Source organism: Salvelinus fontinalis, chromosome 13 (genome assembly GCF_029448725.1).
Source record: "Salvelinus fontinalis isolate EN_2023a chromosome 13, ASM2944872v1, whole genome shotgun sequence".
Classification (NCBI taxonomy): domain Eukaryota; kingdom Metazoa; phylum Chordata; class Actinopteri; order Salmoniformes; family Salmonidae; genus Salvelinus; species Salvelinus fontinalis.
In genome coordinates, this window is record NC_074677.1 from 32,748,542 (window position 1) to 32,760,957 (window position 12,416).

General features: G+C 44.0%; 1 protein-coding gene across 3 annotated transcripts in view; it reads right to left on the reverse strand.

The window, feature by feature from the left end:
* LOC129868442 (rho GTPase-activating protein 32-like) overlaps positions 1–12,416 on the reverse strand; it is an 89,951-nt gene that overhangs the window by 47,892 nt on the left and 29,643 nt on the right. For all 3 annotated transcript variants that reach the window (XM_055942421.1, XM_055942423.1, XM_055942422.1), the window contains 2 exons: positions 8,999–9,085; positions 5,707–5,844 (listed from right to left, as the gene is read on the reverse strand). In XM_055942421.1, coding sequence (XP_055798396.1) covers positions 5,707–5,844; positions 8,999–9,085 — 225 coding nt within the window. The remainder of the gene's footprint in view (positions 1–5,706; positions 5,845–8,998; positions 9,086–12,416) is intronic.

A 12,416-nucleotide genomic window follows, 5' to 3' on the forward strand; every position in this document is an offset into this window, starting at 1 on the left:
CGTTTGAGCCAATCAGGTGTGTTGTGACAAGGTAGGGGTGGTATACAGAAGATAGCCCTATTTGGTAAAAGACCAAGTCCATATTATGGCAAGAACGGCTCAAATAAGCAAAGAGAAATGACAGTCCATCATTACTTTAAAACAGTACAGTCGCAAAAACCATCAAGCGCTATGATGAAACCGGCTCTAATGAGGACCACCACAGGAAAGGAAGACCCAGAGTTACCTCTGCTGCAGATAAGTTCATTAGAGTTACCAGCCTCAGAAATTGCAGCCCAAATAAATCCAAGTAACAGACACGTCAACATAAACTGTTCAGATCAGGCCTTCATGGTTGAAATGCTGCAAAGAAACCACTACCATAGGACACCAATAAGAATAAGATACTTGCTTGGGCCAAGAAACACGAGCAATGGACAGACAGGTGGAAATCTGTCCTTTGGTCTGATGTGTCCAAATTTTTGATTTTTGGTTCCAACCGCCGTGTCTTTGTGAGTGCAGAGTAGATGAACGGATGATCTCTGCATGTGTGGTTCCCACCATGAAGCATGGAGGAGAAGGTGTGATGGTGCTTTGCTGGTGACACTGTTAGGGATTTATTTTGAATTCAAAGCACACTTAACCCGCATGGCTATCACGGCATTACTGGTAGCCAAGTATTAATCTAACAGTAAATGTAATGCCTCAAAAAAACATTGCAGTTGTAGCCTTTACACTCGCAATGGCTGATGTGCATTTCACACGCTCTGTATTTAAAAGCCATAACAAATATCATGGTTGTAAAATAGTTGCTATAGAGAGAACATTTATGTCTACAGAAAGCTTATAGCCTCTTCTCTTCAACAGTGACAACAGCTGTGTTTTTCCCGCAATTGGATTTTGAAATGTTATAGCCTACAATCAGAATACTTTTTTTTCTCCTGGAATGCAGGGGGAGAGGGAGTGAGTCTCGCTCATCATAGAAGCAGGCCACAATGAAACAGGCACGGGGCAGGGCAGAGACTTTAATTACAGGAATCATAATTAAGGCTCTGAATGAATCAAATTTGTTGGTAGCACTGATGCTCTCAACTTAAATAAGTTAGGAGCACCACATAAAATGTAGGAGCACCAGAAAATAAGATTTTTTAAATTGATTGAGATACAGCCTACATGAATTCTAGCTACTTTTGAAGGAAATGTGCCCTATCAACTAATATGTAACCCTGTAAATGCATGCATTTATTATAAAAGCTAAAATGTTGATACAAATAGCTGTCATTGAAATTTCAAAGCAATATTAGTTTTCTACATGGTGTAAAAAGCACTGTTTCCTATTGAGATGCATTACATTGAAAATTGTACACGGTCTCTTTAAGAATGTCAGTGACATTCTGAGTGACAACATGCAAATCGGTCATTTATTCATTGCTATGATCATTGAACTCCTGAAGAAAATATTCCTTTTCCATTCTTTCTGTGCCCCCAAATGTTTGGATATACTGGTAAAGTTACCAGGTTGTTAGCTTGCTAGCTAATGAGGTAACATGACTTAACAAGGTGTTAATGGCACACAAGTAGTTTTAGAACGGCTCATGACATGGTTTATGAACGTAAAATACAGCCCGCCAATGGAGATGCAACCAGCTGCAGAGCCAATGCACAATAGAAGGGAAAAAATGTAGCACCGATAATATGAGTCACTACTTTTGAACAGTTTGGGCTAGAGATAACCAGTTTTCTCTGTAGTAATGGTGTAACCACCACAGTCACGGATCAGCACTCACTTTTTTCTCTAGGGTACTCAGAAACAGCGATACAGCAAAGCATAACCTTTACAACAATTATTATCTGGGGGAAAAAAACATTTTGCACAGCTAAATATTTAGGAGCACATGCGATCAAAATGATCACACTAGAGGCATGATCATGAAGAAAACGCACATTACTGTTTGACCAAATCATGGTCACAGCCTCCTAAAAAGAAATAGGACATTTGGAGTGAAGTGACCATGTAGAATGTGCAGCTCATTCCGATGCGACCAATTAAACATGACTTGCACAGCCAAGTAATAAGGGCCGCAAAATGCAACTAAATTGTCGCAGTCTGGAGCCCTGGTGTGTGTGTCTGACTTGAGCATGGGCCAGAAAGACATGTTTGACTGAGCTCAATCCTAATGATATTGAAAGGACGGTTGTTTATAGTTTTCATTGGCAACTTCTTGAGTAATGCACTATAGATGAGAGAAAGCGAGAGCAAAATGAGAGAAAGCGAGAGCAAAAGGAAAGACTGAGTGGTGAGCGCCTAGCAGAGGAAATCAAACGCTCCACTGGAGGCCGTTTGGAGAGGAGAGGGGAAGAGGGAGAGGTTAGAGAAGGGGAGAGGGGAAGAGGGAGAGGTTAGAGAAGGGGAGAGGAGAGGGGAAGAGGGAGAGGTTAGAGAAGGGGAGAGGAGAGGGGATGAGGGAGAGGTTAGAGAAGGGGAGAGGAGTGGGGAAGAGGGAGAGGTTAGAGAAGGGGAGAGGAGTGGGGAAGAGGGAGAGGTTAGAGAAGGGGAGAGGAGAGGGGAAGAGGGAGAGGTTAGAGAAGGGGAGAGGAGAGGGGAAGAGGTTAGAGAAGGGGAGAGGAGAGGGGAAGAGGGAGAGGTTAGAGAAGGGGAGAGGAGAGGAGAGGGGAAGAGGGAGAGGGAGAGGTTAGAGAAGGGGAGAGGAGAGGAGAGGGGAAGAGGGAGAGGTTAGAGAAGGGGAGAGGAGAGGGGAAGAGGGAGAGGTTAGAGAAGGGGAGAGGAGAGGGGAAGAGGGAGAGGTTAGAGAAGGGGAGAGGAGAAGAGGGAGAGGTTAGAGAAGGGGAGAGGAGAGGGGAAGAGGGAGAGGTTAGAGAAGGGGAGAGGAGAAGAGGGAGAGGTTAGAGAAGGGGAGAGGAGAGGGGAAGAGGGAGAGGTTAGAGAAGGGGAGAGGAGAAGAGGGAGAGGTTAGAGAAGGGGAGAGGAGAGGGGAAGAGGGAGAGGTTAGAGAAGGGGAGAGGAGAGGGGAAGAGGGAGAGGTTAGAGAAGGGGAGAGGAGAGGGGAAGAGGGAGAGGTTAGAGAAGGGGAGAGGAGAAGAGGGAGAGGTTAGAGAAGGGGAGAGGAGAGGGGAAGAGGGAGAGGTTAGAGAAGGGGAGAGGAGAGGGGAAGAGGTTAGAGAAGGGGAGAGGAGAGGGGAAGAGGTTAGAGAAGGGGAGAGGAGAAGAGGGAGAGGTTAGAGAAGGGGAGAGGAGAGGGGAAGAGGGATAGGTTAGAGAAGGGGAGATGTGATTTTCTGGATTTCTGTTTTAGATTCCGTTTCTCACAGTTGAAGTGTACCTATGATAAAAATTACAGACCTCTACATGCTTTCTAAGTAGGAAAACCTGCAAAATCGGCAGTGTGTCAAATACTTGTTCTCCCCACTGTATGTCACCTTGAGGGAGCTCAACAAAGACGAAGCTGACAAGGATCTCTGGTTAAATCAAATATGTCCCTACTCAACCCTCAATGACAAAGCAGGCCGCTGACTGAAAAAAAAGAAGAACAAAAAACTGCTGAAAATAAAGCCCTGACCTTCAAGTTATGAAAACAGTAGCAACAGTACTAGAATACTAAGTACTTGATTTGGAAGGTAAGTAAGCATCTGGTATAGAAGGCTTGCTGTACAGAGCAGCAGAGGAGAGCCTTACATGGTCCGGTCTGGTTTGGGCTTAAAGGCTATAATGGGTAAGGAAAGGAAAGCTTTTCTTTGATGACCTGGATGCTTTCCTTGTTGGGCTCAATTTGTTAGTTACTGTTGGTGATGAATACCCTGGCGCTTCCAACAAGACTTGTCCTATTCAGCGCACTAATCCAAAAGTGAGCCTTCTCCTCTGAGTGCCAGACAGGGTATGTGCCCCAAATGGCACCCTAGTCTCTATATAGTGCACTACTTTTGACCAGGGCTCATATGGCTCTGGTCAGAAGTAGTGCACCATGTTGGAAATAGGGTACCATTTGGGACTCCGCCAGGCCCTCTCTTCAGCCCCTCTCCTTCCTGTCAACATGACCAAGAAAACATAGACCAAGAGGGCTAAGACTCTCCCGAAAGACAAAGACTAGAGAACAGGTGGTACCACAACAGTAAAGCCAAGCCCAACATCAAGGCCTTGAAGGGAAGGGAGGCTGGCTGGATGGCTGGCTGGCTAACTGAAACAATAGGGAGACTGATTGGTTGATTAGCAGTGAGTTTGCTGATTTCGCTGAATATTCTTACCAACTTTTTACAGGTTTTCTCTAAGTTCTTTTAGACTTAAAGAGTCATGGAAGATATTGTATAAGGTAATGTCAGCTCATTTCGAACAGGCAATCTAGCTCCCAAAGTACTGGCCTACAAAACAGCGACAATCAAGTATTGGAATGCGCAAGCAATATGTTGGTTAGCATACTAGCTAGGCTAACACTATCCAAATACCTGCAGTAGCTAGGTACCAAAATATGCGCTTCAAAGAGGGGCCAGCAAAACAGCCTCTCGACAATACGGTTAGTGACATTTTATTTCAAGCCAATTTTCCCCTACACCAATTAATCCTGTAAGGACCTATGTGTATTAAATGCCTGAAGGCTACAATCAAATAATGACTGCTGTCTGAAATTACTATACGCCAGCTCTCTGCTATTACTTGTCCCAGCAGCCACGGACACGGATTAAACTGAAAGGTCCGACATCTCGTTCCTCCAATCACGACTGAGGTATTTCCACAGCCTTTTTACATGAAAACCCTAATAACCTGTTTTACCAGTAGTTTTTAGCACTGAACATCCCACTACAGAAGGACCTGTGCTTTCACTGTGGGCGTAGTAATCTGACCTCCTGAGATTAGTCAACGCGCAGCCTAGTGTTTCACATTACACTTGGGACAGCTGGAGAGAGAGACTGTCTCAAATGGCACCCTATGCCCTATAAACATGTAGTGCACTAATTTTGACCAGGGCCCAGATCTGGTCAAAAGTAGTGCACTATGTAGGGAATAGGGTGTCATTTGGGACACAGAGCAAAGTGGTGACTGTGAAGCCTAGTCAGCCTACCTTTGTGGGAGTCTCTTTTTAGGGGCAGAGAGCATGAGTACCAGGGCCTTTTTCCATTTACTGAAGGACTGGATGATCATATGGGTAAGCATTAACAGCCACTCCATACTTCAAAGCCCATCAATTTAGCTGTGAAAATGTGCCACAGTTCAAGTAGGCTTTCTCTGGGAAAACAACTGAAAACAGAGAGAGCGAGTGAGAGTTCCTATTGCAGCCCAGCAGGATGGAGAGGTTTTCTAAAAACACAAAACAGACTATACAGCTGCCTTCCTCTAAACACCAGACCATTAGACCGAACGGAAAAAACAAACCTGGGCACAAATGGACACTTTAACAAATTTAGCCCATGAATCAGCCTGCAACGAATACGAGTTTGTAAAACAAGCAAATACAGCATTGACATTGTACAGGTATTTCCCTCTAGGACGGACATGGTCGCAAAACTGTTCTCAAGGCACCCGTCCTTTGGCTCTGGCTTCTGTCTGAACCCTAAAGACTGTAATCTTGAAGGGGAAAGATAACATAGTCCTTAAAGTCGTGAACTCTGAGGCAGTATCCAAAGCGGGAGACTGGGAGAGACCATTTGAATGGGGATATAGGGGTGTTGGGTGGGGTGGGGCACATTGGCTGTACTGAGAAAGACCGGGTATCTTACCTCGGCGCGATCCCTCAGACTGTCGAATCGAGGCAGCTCAGGCAGCTGCGAGAAGCGGCGGTCATAGATGCAAAGGTGCAGGTGCTTGTCCAGGACACGGAAATCCTCATAGCTGCGCTTCACAATCCAGCTTCGGCTCTGCGGAGCAAAAATAGCAAGAGTGGGAAAGTAGGAGAAAGAAGAGAGAGAGGACGTTTCAAAACACAGGGGATATGCATGAGGCATGAGCCCCTGGCTGCTTTACTAGCCTGGTGACAGATACCCTCTGGGTGCCCCTCACGCCCTAATTCACAATCCACCGCTGGGACGGGGTGTATTACCTGGTGGAATTAAGAGAGTGTTGGACATTATATCCTTCTAGTCTCAAGAGGGGGGGCATTTTAATCTGAAAAGGGGATCTCCCTCATTGGACGATGAGCCCGGGAATCTAGTACAGAACATCCAGTGAAAAACAACCCAGCTTTAATTATATTAGATGTACTGCTATTATTCAAACCAGACATACAGTTGAAGTCGGAAGTTTACATACACTTTAGCAAAAATCCATTTAAACTCAGTTTTTCACAATTCCTGACATTTAATCCTAGTAAATATTCCCTGTTTTAGGTCAGTTAGGATCACCACTTTATTTTAAGAATGTTATTAAATATTAAATAATATAATAATAACAGAGAGAATGATTTATTTCAGCTTTTATTTATTTCATCACATTCCCAGTGGGTCAGAAGTTTACATACACTCAATTAGTATTTGGTAGCATTGCCTTTAAATTGTTTAACTTGGGTCAAACATTTCGGGTAGCCTTCCACAAGCTTCCCACAACAAGTTGGGTGAATTTTGGCCCATTCCTCCTGACAGAGCTAGTGTAACTGAGTCAGGTTTGTAGGCCTCCTTGCTAACACACACTTTTTCAATTCTGCCCACAAATTTTCTGTGGGATTGAGGTCAGGGTTTTGTGATGGCCACTCCAAAACCTTGACTTTGTTGTCCTTAAGCCATTTTGCCACAACTTTGGAAGAATGTTTGGGGTCATTGTCCATTTGCAACCAAGCTTTAACTTCCTGACTGATGTATTGAGATGCTGCTTCAATATATCTATATCATTTTTCACCCTCATGATGCCATCTATTTTGTGAAGTGCACCAGACCCTCCTGCAGAAAAGCACCCCCACAACATGATGCTGCCACCCCGTGCTTCACGGTTGGGATCCTGTTCTTCGGCTTGCAAGCCTCCCCCTTTTCCCTCCAAACATAACGATGGTCATTATGGCCAAACAGTTATATTTTTGTTTCATCAGACCAGAGGACATTTCTCCAAAAAGTACGATCTTTGTCCCAATGTGCAGTTGCAAACCGTAGTGTGGCTCTTTTATGGCGGTTTTGGAGCAGTGGCTTCTTCCTTGCTGAGCGGCCTTTCAGGTTATGTCAATATAGGACTCATTTTACTGTGGATATAGATACTTTTGTACCCGTTTCCTCCAGCATCTTCACAAGGTACTTTGCTGTTATTCTGGGATTGATTTGCACTTTTCGCACCAAAGTACACTCATCTCTAGGAGACAGAACGCGTCTCAGGCTTTTGGAAATTGCTCCCAAGGATCAACCAGACTTGGAGGTCTGCAATTGTTTTTCTGAGGTCTTGGCTGATTTCTTTAGATTTTCCCATGATGTCAAGCAAAGAGGCACTGAGTTTGAAGGTAGGCCTTGAAATACATCCACAGGTACACCTCCAATTCAATCAAATGATGTCAATTAGCCTATCAGAAGCTTCTAAAGCCATGACATCATTTTCTGGAATTTTCCAAGCTGTTTAAAGGCACAGTCAACTTAGTGTATGTAAACTTCTGACCCACTGGAATTGTGATAGTGAATTATAAGTGAAATCATCTGTCTGTAAACAATTGTTGGGAAAATTACTTGTGTCATGCACCAAGTAGATGTCCTAACCAACGTGCCAAAACTATAGTTTGCTAACAAGAACTTTGTGGAGTGGTTGAAAAATGAGATTTAATGAGTCCAACCTAAGCGCATGTAAACTGCAGCGGGGTAAAAACTTTGCATGTTTTATTGGTATTGCGAGTAAATCCAACAGGCATCATGCTAGACAGAATGGAACAGGTCCTAAATCGTCCACCATATCTAGCTCACCCGCTTGAACTGTGTTGGCCTGCCCTGGATAGCTAATTTTGGAATCCATTGACGAAGTGATCAATTCGCCGAAGCTATTTCGGGAATACAACACGAGAAGTCGATAACTCCATACGTTAATTTAACTGATGATAAATCTTTGGGGTAAATACATCAGAGGCCGGCTGGCACATGACAAAGCAAGGCTTTTTTTAATCTGAAGAGGGTGCTGAATCAAAAAGTGACAGGCAAATACAGTTGTGATGTAAGCCTCAGGCAATGTCCCCCTATTCCCTATATAGTGCACTACTTTTGACCAGAGCCCTATGGGCCCAGGTCAAAAGCAGTGCACTATATAGGGAATAGGTTGCCATTTGGTACAGGCCCTCGGTCAGCACCGGGCACACATGACTTGCCTCGCTAGGTCTCTGATGAGAGGGTCGCGTAACTGCCAAGTTGAGGAAAAGATTGAGGCACGGATGGTATGCCAGATATCTTCTCCAAGTTGTGTGTTTTGTTGCTACTCTACACCTCGTGAGCATCATGGATGATGCCAAACGGTGTGATTTCAGTGTCACTCTCCTTTCCCACGAGACCCTTTTCACCGATCTGACCTTTCTATTTAGTTGTTTAGTTGTTTCAGCTTCACTGTTCCCACAATAATTTTAATCATGACCAAATGGGTTTTCAGAAATGACTGAAAATGAGCCAATCACCTACTAGCTAACACATTGGACAATACTTATTTTCCACCATAATTTGCAAATAAATTCATAAAAAATCCTACAATGTGATTTTCTGGATTTTTCCCCCTCATTTTGTCTGTCATAGTTGAAGTGTACCTATGATGAAAATTACAGGCCTCTCTCATCTTTTTAGGTGGGAGAACTTGCACAATTGGTGGCTGACTAAATACTTTTTTGCCCCACTGTATATGTTCATTTGTTTAACACTTTTTTGGTTACTACATGATTCCATATATGTTATTTCATAGTTTTGATGTCTTCACTATTATTCTACAATGTAGAAAATAGTACAAATAAAAACAAATAAAAATGAGTAGGTGTGTCCAAACTTTTGACTGGTACTGTATATGAGAGATCACTGATTGAGTGAGAATGACACCGCAGCATAGCACAGCACCCAGATGATTACTCAGTCACACCTGGCAGTAGATCTGGACCAAATACTGCAGCTCCTTGGACTCAAAGCCATTCCGTGTCACTTCACTCTGTTCATCCACGAGGGCCAACTGGAATACAGAGAGAAAGAGAAAGAGGGAGAGGGAAAGAGAAAGTATGAGACGCGTAGCTCTTAGTGTTTTGGGTCAAATGGCAGAAAGGCGTAGATGTGGACAGATGACAGAAAAATCTGTTTAAACAATCCTTTAACCTTCCTCTAACCCCCCTTCTTTCAAGCTAGAGCTAAGAGTCTCTAATTAGAGCCAACAAAATGACACCATCCCTCACAGCCCCTGACAATTAAACACAGCCCTGGGCTCCTATTCACAAGGCTTCGGAAAGTAGGAGTCGATTTTATTTTATTTTTTTATTATTATTTTTTTATCCCCTTTTCTCCCCAATTTTCGTGGTATCCAATCGCTAGTAATTACTATCTTGTCTCATCGCTACAACTCCCGTACGGGCTCGGGAGAGACGAAGGTCGAAAGCCATGCGTCCTCCGAGGCACAACCCAACCAAGCCGTATTGCTTCTTTAACACAGCGCGCATCCAACCCGGAAGTCAGCCGCACCAATGTGTCGGAGGAAACACCGTGCACCTGGCCCCCTTGGCTAGCGCGCACTGCGCCCAGCCCGCCACAGGAGTCGCTGGAGCGCGATGAGACAAGGAAATCCCTACCGGCCAAACCCTCCCTAACCCGGACGACGCTAGCCCAATTGTGCGTCGCCCCACGGACCTCCCGGTCGCGGCCGGCTGCGACAGAGCCTGGGGGCGAACCCAGAGACTCTGGTGGCGCAGTTAGCACTGCGATGCAGTGCCCTAGACCACTGCCCCACCCGGGAGGCCCAGGAGTCCATTTTAGATCATAATGAATATGATTATACGAACAGGTGGGAACATATCCTAGATCAGCATTCCTATGCTTTGTAAATACGAGCCCTGTACATTTTAACCCCAATCCTTTTTTCCCTCTCTCGCAATTCTCTCCACTTCTCCTGCTGTAGGACACAGAGAAGATGAAGGTAATACCTGAAAGATGTTGTTGTGGATGACAACAGAAAAGCTTAGAGTCCCAAGCCAGCCGTCCGCAACTGACATACATGACGTGCCACAAATGCACTGGCTGGATAGGCTACTTGGACCTTTTCAGTCCATATTATTGACTGAAATTAACTGATCAACATAGTGATGACATATACAGTGTGAATAACTTCTTATTACAGGTGCATACTAGACAATGCACCCTGCACCCTTAGCAAGCTGTCTTTCTATGGGCTGAACAATGCTAGCTAACGTTATTTGCTACTTGCTAGCTACAAGATCGTAACGTTTAACAGGTTGCAGATATCTAATATGTCACTCGTTTTTGAGTAGAAGGGTTAAAATGTTTTGAAAAGGTGTGTGATGATTTATGCGCCCTATTCATGAAGTTAGTAGCAAACGATGTCTGAACTGCAGAGGTATGTGCTAGCGCAGACTGTAGCAAAACATTTTGCAGCCGAAACAAGCATTTCTTATTGGACAAGTTCAGATAGTCCCTCCCCATTTTGGTCCATTCGCTTCTGTTTGGTTCCTAGTGAATACGACCCTAATCTGGCTGTGAGCACATTGTCAAGACCGGACGGCAGACTCGAGTAAGATGAAGGGCGGAGGGGTGTGTCTCTTTGTTAACAACAGCTGGTGTACAACCTCAAATGTTATTAAGGAAGTCTTGAGTTTTTCCTTGCACAAGTAGAATACCTCATTTGCTGCATGTCATACTATTTGCCAAGAGAGTTATCTATTTACAACCACAATCCGATGCTGGCACTAAGACCCTACTCAATGAGCTGTAGAGGTCCGTGAGCAAACAAGAAAATGCACATTCAGAGGCAGTGTTTTTCACGCATGGTGATTTTAATTAAGGGAAACTGAAATCTGTTTTACCAGAATGTTACCTGTGCAACTAGGGGTGACAAAACTCTAGATCACCTTTTCTCCACACACAGAAATGCATACAAGGCTCTCCCTCACCCTCTCTTTGGTAAATCTGACCAAAACTCTATCTTCCTGCTTCCAAGCTCAATACGGAAGTGGTAGGATGAAGCAGATACTAAGCTACAAGACTGTTTCTCTAGCACAGACTGGAATATGTTCCGGGATTCATCGGATAACATTGAGTTTACCACATCAGTCACCGGCTTCAATAAGTGCATCAACGACGTTGTCCCCACAGTGAATGTATGTACGTACGTATATACCCCAAACAGAAGCCATGGATTACAGGCTACATCCGCATTAAGCTAAAGGATAGAGCTTCCGCTTTCAAGGAGTGGGACACCAATTCGGACGCTTAAAAGAAATTACGCTACGACCTCTGACGAGCCATCAAACAGGCAAAGCGTCAACACAGGACTAAGAATCCTACTACGCCGGCTCTGATGCTCGACAGATGTGGCAGGGCTTGCAAACTATCGCGGATTACAAAGGGAAACCCGGCTGCGAGATGCCCTGCGACACAAACCTACCAGACGACCTAAATGCCTTCTATGCTCGCAACACTGAAACATCCATGAGAGCATCAGCTGTTCCGGATGACTAAGCCCGATGTGAGTAAGACCTTTAAACAGGTTAACATTCGCAAGGCTGCGGGGCCAGACGGATACCAGTATATAGAGTAGCCAACCAAATAGAAAAAGTAGCCAGCCAGGTGCGTCTGAGCTCCAAAGGAGCTCTATTTTGGTGGCCACCGGTACATTGAAATGTATTTTTTATATTTAACCTTTATTTAATGCCTTGATTCCATTTGATATACACAGCGAAATTATTGAATACTTTTTCAAGTTTACCTCCCAGATTGGAAAATATTTGTGACTTGACTAACATTCATCTGAAGACTGTTATTTATCTAATCAACTAACTATGTTTAATTGTTACCCAATTAAATGAATCATGTAACAATTAACTCATTAGGATGTGGGGCACCACAGGAACGGTTCTTTAAAGAGTTAACATCCCCCGAATTAAACTCCAAAGGTCTTTACCTATCACACCTATAAACAGTCAATGTATTAATCATAACCTCGTATCATATCATCATTCTGAACAGTCGTAACCACCTTGCATCTATAAAAACCTGAGCCTTACTTATGATTCAGTACTACACAAATTGGTTTAATCATTTATTTACTAGTTAATTAAATGGTAACACAGGATAAACATACACACTTAATACGTTAAAAACAGATCACTAGCGGAATGGCAAAACATGGCTGCTTGTTACAAAAGAGATGAAGGGGGCAGAAACATTATACTTCGGTACATTTAGAAACTACTCTCAATTACAGTAATCATATACTTTGCACACGAACCGACACCCTGTTTGAGTAAGAAATCATAAAATGTATTATGTGAAATGTCTTG